This window comes from Lampetra fluviatilis, chromosome 48 (genome assembly GCF_964198595.1).
Source record: "Lampetra fluviatilis chromosome 48, kcLamFluv1.1, whole genome shotgun sequence".
In the NCBI taxonomy this organism is placed as follows: domain Eukaryota; kingdom Metazoa; phylum Chordata; class Hyperoartia; order Petromyzontiformes; family Petromyzontidae; genus Lampetra; species Lampetra fluviatilis.
Window position 1 is genome coordinate 2,562,501 of NC_136322.1, and position 22,520 is coordinate 2,585,020.

The 22,520-nt window shown below is 57.4% G+C and overlaps 1 protein-coding gene across 1 annotated transcript in view; it reads right to left on the reverse strand.

The window, feature by feature from the left end:
* DNAH1 (dynein axonemal heavy chain 1) overlaps positions 1-22,520 on the reverse strand; it is a 184,833-nt gene that overhangs the window by 94,294 nt on the left and 68,019 nt on the right. Inside the window, exons 35-48 of the mRNA XM_078877706.1 lie at positions 18,057-18,195; positions 17,914-17,961; positions 15,216-15,307; positions 14,179-14,333; positions 13,152-13,401; positions 12,742-12,936; positions 10,992-11,102; positions 9,719-9,889; positions 7,485-7,589; positions 6,222-6,362; positions 3,913-4,073; positions 2,882-3,039; positions 1,497-1,670; positions 1,028-1,206 (exon numbers count right to left, since the gene is read on the reverse strand). Of these exons, the coding sequence (XP_078733832.1) occupies positions 1,028-1,206; positions 1,497-1,670; positions 2,882-3,039; positions 3,913-4,073; positions 6,222-6,362; positions 7,485-7,589; positions 9,719-9,889; positions 10,992-11,102; positions 12,742-12,936; positions 13,152-13,401; positions 14,179-14,333; positions 15,216-15,307; positions 17,914-17,961; positions 18,057-18,195 (2,079 nt within the window). The remainder of the gene's footprint in view (positions 1-1,027; positions 1,207-1,496; positions 1,671-2,881; positions 3,040-3,912; positions 4,074-6,221; positions 6,363-7,484; positions 7,590-9,718; positions 9,890-10,991; positions 11,103-12,741; positions 12,937-13,151; positions 13,402-14,178; positions 14,334-15,215; positions 15,308-17,913; positions 17,962-18,056; positions 18,196-22,520) is intronic.

A 22,520-nucleotide genomic window follows, 5' to 3' on the forward strand; every position in this document is an offset into this window, starting at 1 on the left:
TGCCCAGGTATGGGAAACTCTCCACTCTCTCCACAACTGCCCCATCACCGATTGGGAGTTGTGGGGGTGGAGTGTCCGATGGTACAAAATACCCAGACAATCACACACAATCACACACACACACAGTGACACACAATTATACACACAAAATCACATACACACAGTGACACACAATGACACACACATTGACACACACACAGTGACACAGTGACACGCACACAGTGACACACACACAATCACACACACACACACAGTGACACACACACACACAGTGACACACAGAGTGAGACACACAGTGACACACACACACACAGTGACACACACACAGTGACACACACACACACAGTGACACACACACACAGTGACACACACAGTGACACAGTGACACACACAGAGTGACACACACAGTGACACAGTGACACACACACACAGTGACACACACACACAGTGACACACACACACACAGTGACACAGTGACACACACAGTGACACACACACAGTGACACACACAGTGACACACACACAATAACACACACAGTGACACACACACACAGTGACACACACACACACAGTGACACACACACACAGTGACACACACAGTGACACACACACACACACACACCTTCACCCTGGCAGCATCCGCCATGAGCATGCCCTGGAAGAGTCGTGAGAGGTCGCACACACACAGTGACACACACACACAGTGACGCACACACAGTGACACACACACACACACACAGTGACACACACACAGTGACACACAGTGAAACACACACACAGTGACACACACACATAGTGACACACACACACACCTTGACCTTGGCGGCGTCCGCCATGAGTATGCCCTGAAAGAGTCGTGAGAGGTCACACACACACAGTGACACACACACAGTGACACACACACACACAGTGACACACACACACACAGTGACACACACACACAGTGACACACACACACACAGTGACACACACACACACGGTGACACACACACACACGGTGACACACACAGTGACCACCCCCACACACCTTGACCTTGGCAGCGTCCGCCATGAGGATGCCCTGGAAGAGGCGTGAGAGGTCGCGCAGGTTGAACGTGTAGTGGCAGCGTGCCGGCGTGGGTAGCAGCTGGGCCGACACGGCCGCGTAGACGGCCAGAGTGGAGGCCACCAGCCGCTCCGTGACCTCCAGCAGAGCCGGCTCTGACCCTGAGAGACGCAGGGAGCGGGGGGGTGAGACTCTGTACACTCAGCACTGTGACACAGACTCAGCACTGTGACATAGACTCAGCACTGTCACACAGACTCAGCACTGTCACACAGACTCAGCACTGTGACATAGACCCAGCACTGTCTATAGACTCAGCACTGTCACACAGACTCAGCACTGTGACATAGACTCACTCAGCACTGTGACACAGACTCAGCACTGCCCCCCCCCCGCACTCCACTCACTCAGCACTGTCACACAGACTCAGCACTGCCCCCCCCCCACTCACGTGTCCAGCTCCGCAGGATGGTGCTGAAGACGGCGCTGCGGCTGTCGTCGTCGAGCTCGGGGAAGGAGAGCAGGTGGAAGTGTCGCAGGAAGCGGGGGCTGACCACGTGACGGCCCCCCCCTGGGGGGCCCATGGAGCACACCAGAGTCACGTCCACCAGCTGGCGGAACTCACCTGGGGGGGAGGGAGGGGGGGAGGGGAGAGGGTGGGAGGAGAGGGAGGGAGAGGGGGGAGGGGGGGCAGGGGGGGAGGGGGGAGGGAGGAGAGGTGGAGGGGAGATACGTGGGGGAGGGAGGGAGGAAGGGAGGGGGGAGGGGGGGATAGACGGAGGGGAGGGTGTGTGGGATGGGGGGGATAGAGGGAGGGAGGGGGGAAGGTGGGAGTGAGGGAGAAAGGAGGGAGGGAGGGGAGGGATGGGGGGGTGGGAGGGAGGCAGAGAGGGAGGGAGGGGAGGTGGAGGGGAGATACGTGGGGGAGGGGAGGGTGGGAGGGGAGGGTGGGAGGGGGGGAGGGAGGGAGAGAGACGTGGGGGAGGGAGGGGAGAGGGGAGGGGAAGGTGGGAGGGAGGGGGGGAGCAGAGGGAGGGAGGAAGAGAGGGGAGGGTGGGAGGGGGGAGGGGAGGGAGGGGGGGAGGGATAGAGGGAGACGCGGGGGGGGGGGGGCGGTGAGGGTGGGGGGAGACACGTGGGAGTGGTAGATGGCCTCTAGAAGACTGTCAGGGCAAGGTGCTGTGTGAGTAGCAGCAGCAGCGTCTATGGAGGCTACCGGCACTGTGGCACCACACACAGAGGGGGAGGGTGACCAGCACCACCAAGCCCGGCCCACTTTGTCTCCCCTAGTGGCGATGCTTTACTACATACACAGCACACCGCTACACCACACCAGGTACACCATCACCACCACCATCTCCACCACCACTGTCACCACCACCCCCACCACCACCACCGTGACCACCACCACCGCCACCGCCATCACCATCACCACCACCAGCATCACCACCACCACTGTCACCACCACCACCACCGCCACCAACCATCACCACCACCATCACAACCACCGTCACCACCACCATCACCACCACCACCATCACTACCACCACTACCACGACCACCACCCCCACCTCCACCACCACCACCGCCACCACCACCACCACCGTCACCCACCACCACCCCCACCACCACCACCACCACCACCCCCATCACCACCACCCCCACCACCACCACCTCTCCTCACCGATGCGCCTCACGTCGTACCACCACCACCGTCACCACCACTACCATCACCACCACCACCACACCACCACCACCACCACCCCCACCACCACCACCCCCACCACCCCCACCACCACCCCCATCACCACCACCACCACCACCACCTCTCCTCACCGATGCGCCTCACGTCGTACCACCCCCCCTGGTCCATGTTCTGCCGCAGCAGCTCGAGGGGCGGCTGGGCCCCGTAGGCGTCGGGCGCCGCCAAGTTCACGTCCTCCACGCAGAGCGCCAGCCGCTTGCCCAGCGCAGGGCCAAACACCCCCTTGCGCCTGGGGGGGAGGGGGGGGGAGAGGGGGAGTGTGGTAGTGTGGTGGTGGTGGTAGTGTGGTGGTGGTGGTGGTGTAGTGTGGTGGTGGTGGTAGTAGTGGTGGTAATGTGGTGGTGGTAGTGTGGTGGTGGTGGTGGTAGTGTGGTGGTGGTGGTAGTGTGGTAGTGTGGTGGTGGTGGTGTGGTGGTGGTAGTGTAGTGGTAGTGTGGTGGTGTGGTGGTGGTGGTGGTAGTGTGGTGGTGGTGGTGGTAGTGACTCACCGTTTGTCTGCCTTGCTATCCACAAACTCCTGAGTCTGTGCCGCGGTGGTGGTGGTGGTGGTGGTAGTGTGGTAGTGTGGTGGTGGTAGTGTGGTGGTGGTGGTGGTGGTAGTGGTGGTTGCGGTAGTGACGACTCACCGTTTGTCCGTCTTGCTGTCCACAAACTCCTGAGTCTGTGCTGCGGTGGTGGTGGTGTAGTGTGGTGGTGGTGGTAGTGTGGTGGTGGTGTGGTGGTGGTGGTAGTGTGGTGGTGGTAGTGTGGTGGTAGTAGTGTGGTGGTGGTGGTAGTGTGGTGGTGGTAGTGTGGTGGTAGTGGTGGTGGTAGTGGTGGTGTGGGTAGTGTGGTAGTAGTGGTGGTAGAGACGTCTCACCGTTTGTCCGTCTTGCTGTCCACAAACTCCAGAGTCTGTGCCGCTGTGGTGGTGGTGGTAGTGGTAGTGGTGGTAGTGTGGTAGTGGTGGTGATGGTGGTGACGACCCACCGTTTGTCCGTCTTGCTATCCACAAACTCCTGAGTCTGTGCCGCTGTGGTGGTGTAGTGGTGGTGGTTGGTGGTAGTGTAGTGGTGGTGGTGGTGGTAGTGTGGTAGTGGTGGTAGTAGTGGTGGTAACTCACCGTTTGTCTGTCTTGCTATCCACAAACTCCTGAGTCTGTGCCGCTGTGGTGCGCGCCGAAAAGCTGAGGAAGTGGGTGACGAACGCCGGCGGCATCCCGCCAAGAAGCAGCGACGACAGCGTCAGGGACTTGCCGGTCCCAGTGGGGCCCACACAGAGTACCTGGTAGAGATACACAGAGATACATAGACACCCATAGAGACACATAGAGATACATAGAGACTCATAGAGATACATAGAGACACATAGAGATACATAGAGACTCATAGAGATACATAGAGATACATAGAGATACGTACAGTGAGGAAAAAAAGTATTTGATCCCCTGCTGATTTTGTACGTTCGCCCACTGACAAAGAAATGATCAGTCTATAACTTTAATGGTAGGTTTATTTGAACAGTGAGAGACAGAATAACAACAACAAAATCCAGAAAAACGCATGTCAAAAATGTTATAAATTGATTTGCATTTTAATGAGAAAAATAAGTATTTGACCCCCTTCCAATCAGAAAGATTTCTGGCTCCCAGGAGCACACTCTTAAAGGGAGTGCTCCTAATCTCAGCTTGTTACCTGTATAAAAGACACCTGTTCACATAAGCAATCAATCAATCAGATTCCAAACTCTCCACCATGGCCAAGACCAAAGAGCTCTCCAAGGATGTCAGGGACAAGATTGTAGACCTACACAAGGCTGGAATGGGCTACAAGACCATCGCCAAGCAGCTTGGTGAGAAGGTGAAAACAGTTGGTGCGATTATTCGCAAATTGAAGAAACACAAAAGAACTGTCAATCTCCCTCGGCCTGGGGCTCCATGCAAGATCTCACCTCGTGGAGTTGCAATGATCATGAGAACGGTGAGGAATCAGCCCAGAACTACACGGGAAGATATGTCAATGATCTCAAGGCAGCTGGGACCATAGTCACCAAGAAAACAGTTGGTAACACACTACGCCGTGAAGGACTGAAATCCTGCAGCGCCCACAAGGTCCCCCTGCTCAAGAAAGCACATATACATGCCCGTCCTGAAGTTTCCCAATGAACATCTGAATGATTCAGAGGACAACTGGGTGAAAGTGTTGTGGTCAGATGAGACCAAAATGGAGCTCTTTGGCATCAACTCAACTCGCCGTGTTTGGAGGAGGAGGAATGCTGCCTATGACCCCGAGAACACCATCCCCACCGTCAAACATGGAGGTGGAAACATTATGCTTTGGGGGTGTTTTTCTGCTAAGGGGACAGGACAACTTCACCGCATCAAAGGGACGATGGACGGGGCCATGTACCGTCAAATCTTGGGTCAGAACCTCCTTCCCTCAGCCAGGGCATTGAAAATGGGTCGTGGATGGGTATTCCAGCATGACAATGACCCAAAACACACGGCCAAGGCAACAAAGGAGTGGCTCAAGAATAAGCACATTAAGGTCCTGGAGTGGCCTAGCCAGTCTCCAGACCTTAATCCCATAGAAAATCTGTGGAGGGAGCTGAAGGTTAGAGTTGCCAAACGTCAGCCTCGAAACCTTAATGACTTGGAGAAGATCTGCAAAGAGGAGTGGGACAAAATCCCTCCTGAGATGTGTGCAAACCTGGTGGCCAACTATAAGAAACGTCTGACCTCTGTGATTGCCAACAAGGGTTTTGCCACCAAGTACTAAGTCATGTTTTGCAGAGGGGTCAAATACTTATTTCCCTCATTAAAATGCAAATCAATTTATAACATTTTTGACATGCGTTTTTCTGATTTTTTGTTGTTGTTATTCTGTCTCTCACTGTTCAAATAAACCTACCATTAAAATTATAGACTGATCATTTCTTTGTCAGTGGGCGAACGTACAAAATCAGCAGGGGATCAAATAATTTTTTCCCTCACTGTACATACATAGAGACTCATAGAGACACATAGAGATACATAGAGACACATAGAGATACATAGAGACACATAGAGTGCGTGAGTGATGAGTGAGTGAGTGTGTGAGTGAGTGGGTGAGTGATGAGTGTGTGGTGAGTGAGTGAGTGTGTGAGTGGTGAGTGGGTGAGTGAGTGAGTGGGTGAGTGTGTGTGGTGAGTGGGTGAGTGAGTGAGTGTGTGAGTGAGTGGGTGAGTGATGAGTGGGTGAGTGATGAGTGAGTGAGTGAGTGCGTGAGTGGGTGAGTGTGTGAGTGATGTGTGTGAGTGAGTGATTGATGTGTGAGTGAGTGATGAGTGGGTGAGTGGGTGAGTGGTGAGTGAGTGTGTGAGTGAGTGACTGCGTGAGTGAGTGTTTGAGTGAGTGGGTGGGTGAGTGTGTGTGGTGAGTGGTGAGCTACTCACCGGCTTGTGATTAGTGAGCAGCAGGTGAATGAGGTGAGTCATCCTCAGCGTGTCCATCGTGGGCACCACGATGTCAGTGAAGGGGGTGCCGGGAGCCACCGTGAACTCCGCCACCCCCACCATCCATCCCACCCATCGCACCTGCACGCACACAGCCACAGGCAAAGGTCCCCCAGGTAGCCTCCAGCAGGACTGGTGGGGCAAGTGATGTTGGTAGCAGCAGCAGAGGTACAAAGACAACGATACCCCAGGTAGCCTCTAACAGGAATGGTGGGGCAAGTGCTGTTGGTAACAGCAGCAGAGATACAAAGACAAAGGTCCCCCAGATAGCCTCCAACAGGAATGGTGGGGAAAGTGCTGTTGGTAACAGCAGCAGAGATACAAAGACAATGATACCCCAGGTAGCCTCTAACAGGAATGATGGGGCAAGTGCTGTTGGTAACAGCAGCAGAGATACAAAGACAAATGTCCCCTGGGTAGCCTCCAGCAGGGATGTAGGGGCAAGTGCTGTTAGTAGTGAGCAGCAGAGATACAAAGACAAAGGTCCCCCAGGTAGCCTCTAACAGGAATGGTGGGGCAAGTGCTGTTGGTAACAGCAGCAGAGATACAAAGACAAAGGTCCCCCAGATAGCCTCCAACAGGAATGGTGGGGCAAGTGCTGTTGGTAACAGCAGCAGAGATACAAAGACAACGATACCCCAGGTAGCCTCTAACAGGAATGATGGGGCAAGTGCTGTTGGTAACAGCAGCAGAAATACAAAGACAAAGGTCCCCTGGGTAGCCTCCAGCAGGGATGTAGGGGCAAGTGCTGTTAGTAGTGAGCAGCAGAGATACAAAGACAAAGGTCCCCTGGGTAGCCTCCAGCAGGGATGTAGGGGCAAGTGCTGTTAGTAGTGAGCAGCAGAGATACAAAGACAAAGGTCCCCCAGGTAGCCTCCATCAGGTATGCAGGGGCAAGTGCTGTTGGTAACAACAGCAGAGATACAAAGACAAAGGTCCCCCAGGTAGCCTCCAACAGGGATGGTGGGGCAAGTGCTGTTAGTAGCAGCAGCAGAGATACAAAGACAAAGGTCCCCCAGGTATCCTCCAGCAGGGATGTAGGGGCAAGTGCTGTTAGTAGCAGCAGCAGAGACACAAAGACAAAGGTCCCCTGGGTAGCCTCCAGCAGGGCTGTCAGCAGCGAGCAGCAGCCTCGTTTTTTTTTAGGCTGAGCGGACCTAGGGGCGTCCCCACCTGATGACGCGACGCCTCCAGCCTTTCCACCCCCCCCTCCCCCTCCTCCTCATCCCGGCCGCCGCTGCTGCTGAAACCACCGTCATCAAGACGATAGTCGTAGACCAGCCCCTCGTCCGGGAACGGGAGACACAGCTGAGAGACACGGGGAGACACGGTGAGACACAGGGAGACACGGTAGTCGTAGACCAGCCCCTCGTCCGGGAAGGGGAGAAGCAGCTGAGAGACACGGGGAGAGAGACACGGTGAGAGAGACACGGTGAGACACGGTGAGACACACGGAGAGAGACACGGTGAGACATGGTGAGACACGGTGAGAGAGACACGGTGAGAGAGACATGGTGAGGGAGACACGGTGAGACACGGTAGTCGTAGACAAGCCCCTCGTCCGGGAAGGGGAGACACAGCTGAGAGACACGGGGAGAGACACGGGGAGACACGGTGAGACACGGGGAGAGAGACACGGGGAGAGACACGGGGAGAGAGACACGGTGAGACATGGGGAGAGACACGGGGAGAGAGACACGGGGAGAGAGACATGGGGAGAGACACACGGTGAGACACGGGGAGAGACACGGGGAGAGACACCGAGACATGGTGAGAGAGACACGGTGAGACACGGTGAGACACGGTGAGAGGGACACGGTGAGACACGGTGAGACACGGTAGTCGTAGACCAGCCCCTCGTCCGGGAACGGGAGAAGCAGCTGAGAGACATGGGGAGAGAGACACGGGGATAAACGGGGAGACACGGGGAGACACGCGGAGAGACACGGTGAGACACGGGGAGAGAGACACGGTGAGACATGGGGAGAGAGACATGGTGAGACACGGGGAGAAAGACACGGTGAGACACGGTGAGACACGGGGAGAGAGACACGGTGAGACACGGGGAGAGAGACACGGTGAGACACGGTGAGACACGGGGAGAGAGACACGGTGAGACACGGGGAGAGAGACACGGGGAGAGAGACACGGTGAGACATGGGGAGAGACACGGGGAGAGAGACACGGGGAGAGACACGGGGAGAGACACGGGGAGAGAGACACGGTGAGACACGGGGAGAGACACCGAGACACGGTGAGAGAGACACGGTGAGACACGGGGAGAGACACGGTGAGACACGGGGAGAGACACGGTGAGACACGGGGAGAGAGACACGGTGAGACACGGTGAGACACGGTGAGACACAGAGAGAGAGACACAGAGACACGGGGAGACACGGTGAGACACAGGGAGAGAGACACAGAGACACGGTAGTCGTAGACCAGCCCCTCGTCCGGGAAGGGGAGAAGCAGCTGAGAGACACGGGGAGAGAGACACGGTGAGAGAGACATGGTGAGACACGGTGAGACACGCGGAGAGAGACACGGTGAGACACGGTGAGAGAGACACGGTGAGAGAGACACGGGGAGAGAGACACGGTGAGGGAGACACGGTGGTCGTAGACCAGCCCCTCGTCCGGGAAGGGGAGACGCAGCTGTGAGACACGGGGAGAGACACGGGGAGACACGGTGAGACACGGGGAGACACGGGGAGAGAGACACGGGGAGAGACACGGGGAGAGACACAGAGACACGGAGAGACACGGTGAGACACGAGGAGAGAGACTCGGGGAGAGAGACACGGGGAGAGAGACACGGTGAGACACGGTAGTTGTAGACCAGCCCCTCATCCGGGGACAGGAGATGCAGCTGTAAGACACGGCGAGAGAGACACGGGGAGAGAGACACGGTGAAACACGGTGAGAGAGACATGAGCGAGAGACACAGGCACGGTGGAGACATGGCAGATGATACATGGCAGATCAGACACAGACAAGACATGTGAGATGAGGGGGGAGACACGGTGAGACAGACATGGGGGAGAGACACGGGGAGAGAGACACTGAGGGGGGAGACACGGTGAGACATGGGGAGAGACACGGGGAGACACGGGGAGAGACACGGGGAGGGAGACGTAGTGAGAGACACGGTGAGACAGACATGGGGGAGAGACACGGCGAGAGAGACACGGAGGGGGGAGACACGGTGAGACACGGGGAGAGACACGGTGAGACAGACACGGGGACAGAGACACGGGGAGAGACACGGAGAGAGACACGGAGAGAGACACGGTGAGAGACACCGAGGGGAGAGACACAGGGAGACACAGTGAGAGACACGGTGAGACAGACATGGGGGAGAGACACGGTGAGAGACACGGTGAGAGACACCGAGGGGAGAGACACGGTGAGAGACACGGACGAACTAGCCGTGAGCACCTCCTCCGCGGCCATCTTGTCCCGGAGCCAGCGGCTGAACCGCGGCCGCGATGCGGCGTCGCAGCTGCCCCCGACGCTCCACACCAACGCAAACACGGCCCACGCCTCCAGCAGACGCGGCGCCACCACCACCACCGCCGCATCATCCTCCTGCTGCTGCTGGCGCTGGGGCTGCTGGGCACGCCGGGCGGTGCCGACGCCACCGCCTCCACCGCCTCCGCCGGCAGCAACCTGTGAGAGGAGAGATCACGAACCGACGCGGCGTCGAGACGGCCGTGCTACGCCGTGGCACTGTACATGGCCGCACTGTACAACGCCGCCATACTGTACAACAGCGACAATGTACAACATCGCAACACTTGTACATTACCACACTGTACAACATTGCAACACTGTATGACATCGCAACACTGTACAACATGGCTACACTGTACACCATTCCAGCACTGTACATCATCGGCAAACTCTATAACAGCGACAATGTACAACGTCACAACACCTGTACATTACCACACTGTACAACAGGACAAAACTGTACAACATCCCCACACTGCAACATCGCAAAACTGTACGACATCGCAACACTGTACGACATGGCTACACTGTACACCATTCCAGCACTGTACATCATCGCCATGCTGTATAACATGGCACTGTACAACATGGCCACACTGTACAACGCGGCCACACTGTACATCACGCCCACACTGTACAACGTGGCCACACTGTATACCATCACAACACTGTACAACATCGCCACTGCAGAACATGCTCACACTGTACATCACCACCACACTGTACAACATAGTCACACTGTACAGTGAGTTAATGGGTGAGTGAGTGGGTTAGTGATGAGATTAATGAGTGGGTCAGTGAATGAGTGGGTGAGTGAGTGGGTGAGTGAGTGAGTGGGTAGGTGAGTGGGTGAGTGAGTGGGTGAGTCGTTGAGTGGGTGGGTGAGTGAGTGGGTGGGTGGGTGAGTGGGTGGGTGAGTGAGTGGGTGAGTGGGTGAGTGAATGGGTGAGTGAGTGGGTGAGTGGGTGGCTGAGTAAGTGAGTGGGTGAGTGGGTGAGTGAATGAATGAGTGGGTGAGTGAATGAATGAGTGGGTGAGTGAGTGAATGGGTGAGTGAGTGAGTGGTTGAGTGGGTGAGTGGGTGAGTGAGTGGGTGAGTGGGTGAGTGGGTGGGTAAGTGAGTGAGTGGGGGAGTGGGTGGGTGGGTGGGTGAGTGAGTGAGTGGGTCAATGAGTGAGTGAGTGGGTGAGTGAGTGACCTGCAGGGGCTGCAGGAAACAGTCCAGGATGCGAAGGAATCCGGCCACCAGATTCACGTCCACAGAGGCCACCGGCTCCACCGCACTGGCACGCACCCAGCGCACCGCGTCCTGTACACAGCACACACAGTACACAGACACAGTACACACACAGAACACACACAGTACACACACAGTACACACACAGTAGTGTATAATAGTGTAGGACTCGTACTGACGCGACAGCTTCTTTGTCTTCTCGGTTCTTTATTAACGCGTATAATTCACAACTCCCCATCAACATCACTCAATGTCCCTCCGTTCTCTCCAACTCACAACTCCCCATCAACATCACTCAATGTCCCTCCATTCTCTCCAACGCACAGCTCCCCATCGACATCACTTACTATACTCTCTTGTCTACTGCTACCGTATACTATACTCTCTTGTCTACTGCTACCGTATATTATACTCTCTTGTCTACTGCTACCGTATACTATACTCTCTTGTCTACTGCTACCGTATACTATACTCTCTTGTCTGCTGCTACCGTATACTATACTCTCTTGTCTACTGCTACCGTATACTATACTCTCTTGTCTACTGCTACCGTATACTATACTCTCTTGTCTACTGCTATCGTATACTATACTCTCTTGTCTACTGCTACCGTACTACACTCTCTTGTCTACTGCTACCGTACTATACTCTCTTGTCTACTGCTACCGTATACTATACTCTCTTGTCTACTGCTACCGTACTATACTCTCTTGTCTACTGCTATCGTATACTATACACTCTTGTCTACTGCTACCGTATACTATACTCTCTTGTCTACTGCTACCGTACTATACTCTCTTGTCCACTGCTACCGTACTATACTCTCTTGTCTACTTCTATCGTATACTATACTCTCTTGTCTACTGCTACCGTATACTATACTCTCTTGTCTACTGCTACCGTATACTATACTCTCTTGTCTACTGCTACTGTACTATACTCTCTTGTCCACTGCTACCGTATTATACTGTCTTGTCTACTGCTCCGTCTCTTCCTCTATCTGACTCTTGTCCCAGGCACCAACCAACTCCAACTCCGACTCCAACACCAACTCCCATTTCTCCCCACGCTCTTTGCCTTTATCCCCGAACCAATTTGCCCCAATCAATTAATCAGAATCATCCCCCGCTTTGCTACTCGCCCCCAGCCCTCAGCGTCACGTGATGTTGTTGTTGTAGACACCGCGTCGCTCATCTCAGACACTCACACCTCTCGACCAATCACCGGCCTGCATCCTCAGTTACCCCAAACACCTGCGGCCTCCCCTAATTACCTCACCCCCTTAATTGGCGCAATGACAACAGTATGACGCCCCGCTCCCCGTGTCCCCGTTTGCCCTCACTGTCCTCACTGTCCTCACTGTCCTCACTGCCCTCACTGTCCTCACTGTCCGCCGCATGTCCGTATCATAACCCAACGCGTGACGCGTGTTTTCTCAAGTATAGTGTAGTGTATAGTGTAGTGTATAGTGTAGTGTATAGTGTAGTGTATAGTGTAGTGTATAGTGTAGTGTATAGTAGTGTATAGTGTAGTGTATAGTGTAGTGTATAGTGTAGTGTATAGTGTATAGTGTAGTGTATAGTGTAGTGTATAGTGTAGTGTATAGTGTATAATGTAGTGTATAGTGTAGTGTATAGTGTAGTGTATAGTAGTGTATAGTGTAGTGTATAGTGTAGTGTATAGTGTAGTGTATAGTGTATCGCATCTGTACCGGCAGTAGGCGCTGGATGAGGGATCGCAGCGCCGGCACGAGTGCGCTGGCCGGCGCGGCGAGCCTGCCCAGCCAGGCCTCGGTGAGGGTGGTGAGGGTGAGGGTCAGGGCACCCAGGTAGACCATCCCGCAGCGCGACACCGTCGCCGGGGACGCCACGGCCAGGTCCTGCACCTCGAACACCATCGTCTGGGACTGGGGGGGGGGGGGTAGTGGTGGTGGGGGGCAGAGAGAGAGAATATCACAGAGGCGAACCTCCCCCCCCCGCCTCTCCCCCCGCCTCTCCCCCCCCCCACCTCTCCCCCCCCCGCCTCTCCCCCCCCCCCCGCCTCTCCCCCCCCCCCTCTCCCCCCCCGCCTCTCCCCCCCCTCTCCCCCCCCTCTCCCCCCCACCCCTCCCCCCCCTCTCACCTCGGTGAGTTTGATGATCTCCCCCGAGCTGAGGCAGAGCTTCTTGTTGTCGTCCAGCACCGTGTTCATGTTCTCTATCCACACGGCGTCCACGGGGCCATCCAGCACGTACCAGAACCGCCCGGCACCACCACCACCACCACCGCCACCACCACCACCGCCACCACCACCACCACTACCTCCACCACCACCCGCGCCAGCCACGGCGGCCACACCGGCACGGATCAGCGAGGACAGAATGCCGTCCGTCCTGCATGGAGCAGCAGCAGGAGGAAGGGGAAGAATCACAGCGGTGGCGTTCACTCACTCAGTCGCTCACTCAGTCACTCAGTCAGTCAGTCAGTCACTCAGTCACTCACTCAGTCACTCAGTCACTCACTCACTCAGTCACTCACTCAGTTAGTCGCTCAGTCAGTCACTCACTCAGTCAGTCACTCAGTCAGTCACTCACACGCTCACTCAGTCACTCACTCAGTCACTCAGTCAGTCACTCACTCAATCACTCACTCAGTCACTCAGTCACTCACACGCTCACTCAGTCGCTCATTCAGTCACTCAGTCAGTCACTCACTCACTCAGTCACTCACACGCTCACTCAGTCACTCAGTCAGTCACTCAGTCACTCACTCAGTCACTCACTCAGTCAGTCGCTCACTCACTCACCCACTTACTCATCCACTCATTCACTCACTCGCCAAGTCGCTCACTCGCTCAGTCACTGACCTACTCACTCACCCACCCACTCACTCACTCAGTCGCTCACCCGCTCACTCAGTCACTCACTCACTCACTCACTCAGTCGCTCAGTGACTCACTCACTCGCTCGCTCACTCACTCACTCAGTGAATCGCTCACTCACTCACTCACTCGCTCAATCACCCACTCACTCACCCACTCGCTCACTCGCTGACTCACTAACTCAATCACCCACTCACCCACCCAATCACTCACTCACCCACCCACTCACTCACCCACCCACTCACTCACTCACCCACTCACTCACTCACCCGCCCGCCCACCCACTCACCACTCGTGAGTGAGCAGGTCAAACTCCCCGTACAGCTGCCCCATGCTGATGGACTTGGGGTTCATCACGTGCACCGTGACCCCCTCGTAGCGGCCGCCACTCGGCGCCTGCTGCCCCCGCAGGGACGTGAGGGCCTCCGCCAGCACCCGGTAGCACTGCACACAGACAAAGGTGGCCCAGGTAGCCTCCAGCAGGGCAGCAGGGGCAAGTGCCCGTGGCAGTACCAGAGATGCACAGACAAAGGTGGCCCAGGTAGCCTCCAGCAGGGCAGCAGGGGCAAGTGCCCGTGGCAGTACCAGAGATGCACGGACAAAGGTGGCCCAGGTAGCCGCCAGCAGGGCAGCAGGGGCAAGTGCCCGTGGCAGTACCAGAGATGCACAGACAAAGGTGGCCCAGGTAGCCTCCAGCAGGGCAGCAGGGGCAAGTGCCCTTGGCAGTACCAGAGATGCACAGACAAAGATGGCCCAGGTAGCATCCAGCAAGGCAGCAGGGGCAAGTGCCCTTGGCAGTACCAGAGATGCACAGACAAAGGTGGCCCAGGTAGCCTCCAGCAAGGCAGCAGGGGCAAGTGCCATTGGCAGTACCAGAGATGCACAGACAAAGGTTGCCCAAGTAGCCTCCAGCAAGGCAGCAGGGGCAAGTGCCATTGGCAGTACCAGAGATGCACAGACAAAGGTTGCCCAAATAGCCTCCAGCAGGGCAGCAGGGGCAAGTGCCATTGGCAGTACCAGAGATGCACAGACAAAGGTGGCCCAGGTAACCTCAAGCAAGGCAACAGGGGCAAGTGCCCTTGGAAGTACCAGAGATGCACAGACAAAGGTGGCCCAGGTAGCCTCACGCAGGGCAGCAGGGGCAAGTGCCATTGGCAGTACCAGAGATGCACAGACAAAGGTGGCCCAGGTAGCCTCCAGCAGGGCAGCAGGGGCAAGTGCCCTTGGCAGTACCAGAGGAGGAGGTAGAGGAGGAGGTAGAGGAGGTGGATGAGGTAGAGGTAAAGGTGATAGAGGTAAAGGTGGAGGAGGAGGAGGATAGCCTACTTGGGTCTTGCCGGCCCCGGTGACTCCCACCAGCATGAGTCCGTGCCGCACCAGCGTCGTGTCGTGCAGCTGGCCGCACTTCCTGATGAAGCCTGCGGGGTGACACGGCGTGAGTCGACCACTGCAGTGAGTCCACCACCACCACTCTAGTGAGTCCACAACCACTCCAGTGAGTCCACCACCACTCTAGTGAGTGTGTTTTGGGTCATTGTCATGTTGGAATACCCATCCACGACCCATTTTCAATGCCCTGGCTGAGGGAAGGAGGTTCTCACCCAAGATTTGACGGTACATGGCCCCGTCCATTGTCCCTTTGATGCGGTGAAGTTGTCCTGTCCCCTTAGCAGAAAAACACCCCCAAAGCATAATGTTTCCACCTCCATGTTTGAAGGTGGGGATGGTGTTCTTGGGGTCATAGGCAGCATTCCTCCTCCTCCAAACACGGCGAGTTGAGTTGATGCCAAAGAACTCCATTTTGGTCTCATCTGACCACAACACTTTCACCCAGTTGTCCTCTGAATCATTCAGATGTTCATTGGCAAACTTCAGACGGGCATGTATATGTGCTTTGTTGGGCAGGTGGACCTTGCGGGCGCTGCAGGATGTCAGTCCTTCACGGCGTAGTGTGTTACCAACTGTTTTCTTGGTGACTATGGTCCCAGCTGCCTTGAGATCATTGACATATCTTCCCGTGTAGTTCTGGGCTGATTCCTCACCGTTCTCATGATCATTGCAACTCCACGAGGTGAGATCTTGCATGGAGCCCCAGGCCGAGGGAGATTGACAGTTATTTTGTGTTTCTTCCATTTGCGAATAATCGCACCAACTGTTGTCACCTACTCACCAAGCTGCTTGGCGATGGTCTTGTAGCCCATTCCAGACTTGTGCAGGTCTACAATCTTGTCCCTGACATCCTTGGAGAGCTCTTTGGTCTTGGCCATGGTGGAGAGTTTGGAATCTGATTGATTGATTGCTTCTGTGAACAGGTGTCTTTTATTCAGGTAACAAGCTGAGATTAGGAGCACTCCCTTTAAGAGTGTGCTCCTAATCTCAGCTCGTTACCTGTATAAAAGACACCTGGGAGCCAGAAATCTTTCTGATTGAGAGGGGGTCAAATACTTATTTCCCTCAATAAAATGCAAATCAATTTATAACATTTTTGACATGCGTTTTTCTGGATTTTTTTGTTATTCTATCTCTCACTGTTCAAATAAACCTACCATTAAAGTTATAGACTGATCATTTCTTTGTCAGTGGGCAAACGTACAAAATCAGCAGGGGATCAAATACTTATTTTCCCTCACTGTATAATAGTGTATAGTGTAGTGTAAAGCAGTGTATATTGGAGTGTATAGTAGTGTATAGTGTTGTGAATAATAGTGTATAGTGTAGTGTATAGTGTAGTGTATCGTGTAGTGTATAGTAGTGTATAGTGTAGTGTATAGTGTAGTGTATAGTGTAGTGTATAGTGTAGTGTATAGTAGTGTATAGTAGTGTATATTAGTGTATAGTGTAGTGTATAGTGTAGTGTATAGTGTAGTGTATAGTGAAGTGTATAGTAGTGTAGTGTATAGTAGTGTATAGTGTAGTGTATAGTGTAGTGTAATTAAGCTTGTGCCGGAGGCCACGGGGGGACAGGCATCTATAACGTCTCCTGGCCAAACCCCATTTGGCGGAGCCAGGAGATTGAATCTTTACCCTCGGGGCTCCTCCAGAAACAACAAAAAGCCACTACGGATGGCCACGTGGAATGTTCGAACGCTCACTGCAGAGGAGAGGCTGCCACTCCTCTGTCGGGAGCTGGATCGGTACCCGCCTGGATCTCTGTGGTATTCAGGAGGTCCGGTGGACCGGCTCTGGCTCCTGCCACCATGAGAGGTGGACAGTCCTCTACTCGGGGCAGGAGACCTTACTAGTTGGCTGTGTCGGGTGGTGGCAGGTTTTAACGACACATTTATATATTTGCGCGATCTCCTGCCCATGCCCCCACTCACACCACCACCCACCCCCACCACCCACACCACCACCTCCATGACCCCCCACCACCACCACCATGACCCCCACCACCCCCACCACCATGACCACCACCACCCCCACCACCCCCCCACGACCACCCCCACCACCACCACCATGACCCCCACCGCCACCACCGCCCCCACCACCCCCTCCCCCACCACCCCCACCACCACCTCCAACCCCCCCACCTCCAACCCCACCACCCCCACCACCCCCCACCCCCCCACCACCCCCCACCCCCCCACCCCCCACCACCCCCCACCCCCACCCCCACCACCCCCCTACCCACCACCACCACCCCCCTACCCACCACCACCCCCCCCACCCCACCACCACCCCCCCTACCCACCACCACCACCCCCCCACCCCCACCCCCCCCACCCCCACCACCCCCCTACCCACAAACACCACCCCCCTACCCCCACCACCACCCCCCCCCCTACCCACCACCCCCCTACCCACCCCCCCACCCCCCCCACCCCCACCACCCCCCCCTACCCACCACCACCACCCCCCCACCCCCACTACCCCCCTAACCCACCACCACCACCCCCCTACCCACCACCACCCCCCTACCCACCACCACCACCCCCCTACCCACCACAACCCCCCACCCCCCCCACCCCCCACCACCCCCCTACCCCCCCACCCCCGACCCCCCCACCCCCCCACCGCCTCTTACCGTCTTCATCCCGGAGGCCTCTGGAGAGGCAGGCGACCCTCAAGGCGCCTTCCAGCGCGTCGTGGGACGCGGGGGAGGGGCCGGGGGCGGGGCCGGGGGAGGGGTAGGGGCCGGGGGAGGGGGAGGGGGCAGGGGGATGGGGCGGGGGAGGGGGCGGGGGGGGTCGTGACCCCGGCGCGTGCGGGGGAACAGGTCGGCCACGATGCCCTCGAACAGGGCGAGGTCCTCCTCCAGGAACTTGGGCACGTTGGCGTCACGCAGCGCACGCAGGCAGAGCAGCTCCTGGGGGGGGGGGGTGGGGGTGGGTGGGGGGTGAGGGTGGTGGGTGGGTGAGTGAGGGTGGGGTGGTGGGTGAGGGTGGGGGGGTTGGGGGGGGTGGGGTGGGGGTGGGGGGAGGTGGGGGGTGGGTGGGGTTGGTGGTGGTGGGTGGGGTGGGGTGAGGTGGGGTGAGGGTGGGGTGGGGTGGTGGGGGGTGAGGGGGGGTGGGGGATGGGGTGGGTGAGGGTGGGGTGGTGGGTGGGGGTGGGTGAGGGTGGGGTGGGGTGGTGGGTGGGTGGGGTGGGTGGGGTGGGTTGGTGGGTGAGGGGTGGGTGAGGGGTGGGTGAGGGGTGGGTGAGTGGGGGTGGGATGGGTGAGGGGTGGGGTGGGATGGGTGAGGGGTGGGGGGGTGGGTGAGGGTGGGGTGGGGTGGTTGGTGGGTGAGGGTGGGGTGGGGTGGGGGACGGTGGGTGGGTGGGTGAAGGTGGGGGGTGGGTGGGTTAGGGTGGGGTGGGTGAGGGTGGGGGGTGGTGGGTGGGTGGGTGGTGAGGGTGGGGTGGGTGAGGGTGGGGTGGGGGGTGGGGGGTGGGTGGGTGATGGGTGGGGTGGGGGGTGGGTGAGGGTGGGGTGGGGGTGGGGGGTGGTGGGTGAGGGTGGGGTGGGGTGAGGGTGGTGGGTGTGGGGTGGGTGGGTGAGGGTGGGGTGGGGTGGTGGGTGGGGGGTGGGTGGGGTGGGTGGGGTCGGTGGGGTCGGTTGGTGGGGTGGTGGGTGAGGGGTGGGTGAGGGGTGGGTCAGTGGGGGTGGGATGGGTGAGGGGTGGGGGGGGGTGGGTGAGGGTGGGGTGGGGTGGTTGGTGGGTGAGGGTAGGGTGGGGTGGGGGACGGTGGGTGGGTGGGTGAAGGTGGGGGGTGGGTGGGTTAGGGTGGGGTGGGTGAGGGTGGGGGGTGGTGGGTGGGTGAGGGTGGGTGGGGGTGAGGGTGGTTGGGTGAGGGTGGGGTGGTGGGTGGTGGGTGGGGGGTGGGTGGGGGTGGGTGGGGTGGGTTGGTGGGTGGTGGGTGAGGGGTGGGTGAGGGGTGGGTGAGTGGGGAGTGGGATGGGTGAGGGGTGGGGGGGGTGAGGGTGGGGTGGGGTGGTTGGTGGGTGAGGGTGGGGTGGGGGTGGGGGACGGTGGGTGGGTGGGTGAAGGTGGGGGGTGGGTGGGTTAGGGTGGGGTGGGTGAGGGTGGGGGGTGGGTGGGTGAGGGTGGGGTGGGTGAGGGTGGGGTGGGGGTGGGGGGTGGTGTGGGGTGATGGGTGGGGTGGGGGGTGGGTGGGTGGGGTGGAAGTGGGGGGTGGGTGGGTGAGGGTGGGGTGGGGTGGGGGGTGGCGGGTGGGTTGGTGATGGGTGGGGTGGGGAGTGGGTGGGTGAGGGTGGGGTGGGGGTGGGGGTGGGTGGGTGATGGGTAGGTGGCGGGTGAGGGTGGGGTGGTGGGTGAGGGTGGGGTGGTGGGTGAGGGTGGGTGGTGGGTGAGGGTGGGGGGGGTGAGGGTGGGGGGGTGAGGGTGGGGTGGTGGGTGAGGTGGGGTGGGTGAGGGTGGGGTGGTGGGTGAGGGGGTGGGTGGGTGGGTGAGGGTGGTGGAGGTGGTGTTGGTGGATGAGGGTTGGGTGTTGGGTGGTGGGGTGGGTGAGGGTGGTGGTTGGGGTGGGTGAGGGTGGTGGGTGGTGGTGGGTGGGGGTGAGGGTGGGGTTGGTGGGTGGGTGGGTGAGGGGTGGTAGTAGTCGCAGCAGCATCCACACAGAGACACCCACACAAACAAAGACAAAGATCCCCCGTGTAGCCTGTAACAGGCTATTGGGGCAAGTTGCTGTTAGCGAGTAGCAACGAGGGGGCGGGTGGCCAGCACCACGCCCGGCCGCCTTTGTCTCCCTCGTGGCGATGCCCACACATCGCACCGGGTGCTCAGGTCAAAATAATCGTCACCGGTGTGGGCCGTGAGCGGGAATCGAAGTCGGGTTACCGGGTGCAGAGCACAGCGCGCTAACCACTACAGACAACAACAACAACCGCCATTGGCCACTAAGTGGCGGTGACGTCACCACGACGCTTGTGCCAGGCCATGTGCACCTTGAGGCCACGTGAAGTGTCGAACGTCCGCCGGCAGGAGGTCACGGAGCAGACCCAGCAGGTGCCACGGGTTGATTGACTGAGATGACCGAGATGACTGGTTTATGCACCACCTGTGCCCCCTACTGTGCCAACTTGCTGTGCTTTAGCCACCCGGCGCTCCGCTCGTTGTTGTGAGCGTCGCTCCTCTGCCCTCTGTTGTTGTTGGAGGGTGACTGTCTCCAACTGCCCAGTAGCGTCCTTCACGAGCCTCCTCCACAGAGGCCGATCTTGACACCGCTGGTACCAGTCATCGGCAAGTCCACTCAGCTGCACGTCCTCCTGTACCACATCACTCCATCTCTTCTCCAGTCCGTGCCGCGCCCATTTAGCCCCTTCGATCCGGCCGAACAAAAGCTGTTTAGGCATGCGGTAGCTGAGCATGCGGGCTACATGACCCAGCCAACGCAGCCTTGCCTGCCGGAGGAGCTCACCGATGGGACTTTGCCCAGATCTTTCAAGGATTTGTGAGCTCCTCACACAATCCAGCCTGGTTAAACCCACGATGGATCGTACGCAGGCCAGCCTAAATGGTTCAAACCGGTGAATATATTCCATTAGGGGGGTCCATGTTTCGCAGGCGTAGAGATGAGAGGGAATGACTGTGGCTGAGAAGACCTGAAACTTCGTGTGGAGTGAGAGACCAGGTAGCTTCCACACAGCGTTACGCAACCGATGAAAAAATAATGCCGCTGGACTGATTCGGAGTGAGACCTCTGCTGTCAAACCGGAGCTGGTCATGAGCACACTGCCCAGGTATGGGAAACTCTCCACTCTCTCCACAATTGCCCCATCACCAATTGGGAGTTGTGGGGTTGGAGTGTCCGATGGTACAACATACCCAGGCAGGTGATTAGTTTTGGTGAGGCTGATGGTAAGGCCCCACTTCTTAGTGGCACACTCCAGGTTCAGCAGCAGCGCCTCCAACTCCTCCTCTGAGTGAGCCGCAATTACCAGGTCGTCGGCATACATAACATGGCTGACCAATAGGGAGCCATCCCTCGACTGCACCCAGGCATCGATCAGCCTCCCATTGTATCTGTACAAGATGGAAATTCCTCTGGTATAGCTACTGAAGGCTTCACGAACTATATGGTCGAAATAGATGTTAAATAATGTTGGAGCCAGACGACATCCCTGTCGCACCCCAAGGTGTACAGGGAATGGCTCTGACTCCCGGCCACGTAGTTTTACCCGGGCCTACTCACCATCATGCAGGTCCTTAATGAGCGTGAGCAGAGGGTCAGAGACTCCGAAAGCACGAAGAACAACCCAGATCCCAGGCCTACTGATGGTAGCATAGGCCTTGACCAGGTCAATAAAGTTTAGATGTAGGTCTTGTTGGAATTCCCTACACCTCTGCTGTAGCAGACGGACAGAAAATATGGCATCTGTGCAGGACCGCCCTTTCCTGAAACCGCATGGGGGCTCCGCAAGCCTCTCCTCAGCGTGCCTAGCAAAGCGATGTTGCATAATCCTTGCCAGGACCTTTCCCGGCACACTGAGAAGTGAGATGCTATTGTAGTTGTTACAGTCTGTGCGGTCCCCCTTCTTAAAGAGGGGGACCACCAGGGCATCCTTCCAATCCTGCGGAATCCGTCCAGTGGTCCAGACTGTTGTTATGATATCATGTAGGGCAGTCTGCGCACAAATGCCACCCTCCCTCAGCATTTCGCTTGGGAGATCATCTCTGCCCGGTGCCTTTCCTGGTCTCTGGATCGCCTTCAGTACTTCCTCAATGGATGGCACCTCAGTAAGCCACTCACAGGGGGTGACTTCTTCTTCCAATATTTGAAGCACCACAGCCTCAGCAGGGTCATCCCCACTTTGTCCCATGATGGTTTCCTGGCTGAGGGATTTCCTGTCCCCCAGGACATCACATAAATGCTCAGCAAATCTGCAAACCTGTTCCTGGGGGTGGGAGATTGGATCACCGTTCTTTCCCCTAATGATGGTAATAGGTGTGGTGCTGCAGGTTACTTTTTTGATGGAGTTAAATAGGGTTTGTGATCGCGGGCCATTGAGGCAGACTCCATCTCCTCAGCAACCTGCGACCACCACCCATCCTTACAGCGCCTCACGGCTCTCCGAACCTCCGAGCGAAGGCTGCGGTAAGCCTCCTCATTCTGACGTGGGATGCTGTAGATGATTAGAGTGGGCCTGTCACTTTTTCTCAACCAGCCTGAACACCTCCTCTATCAGCCAGG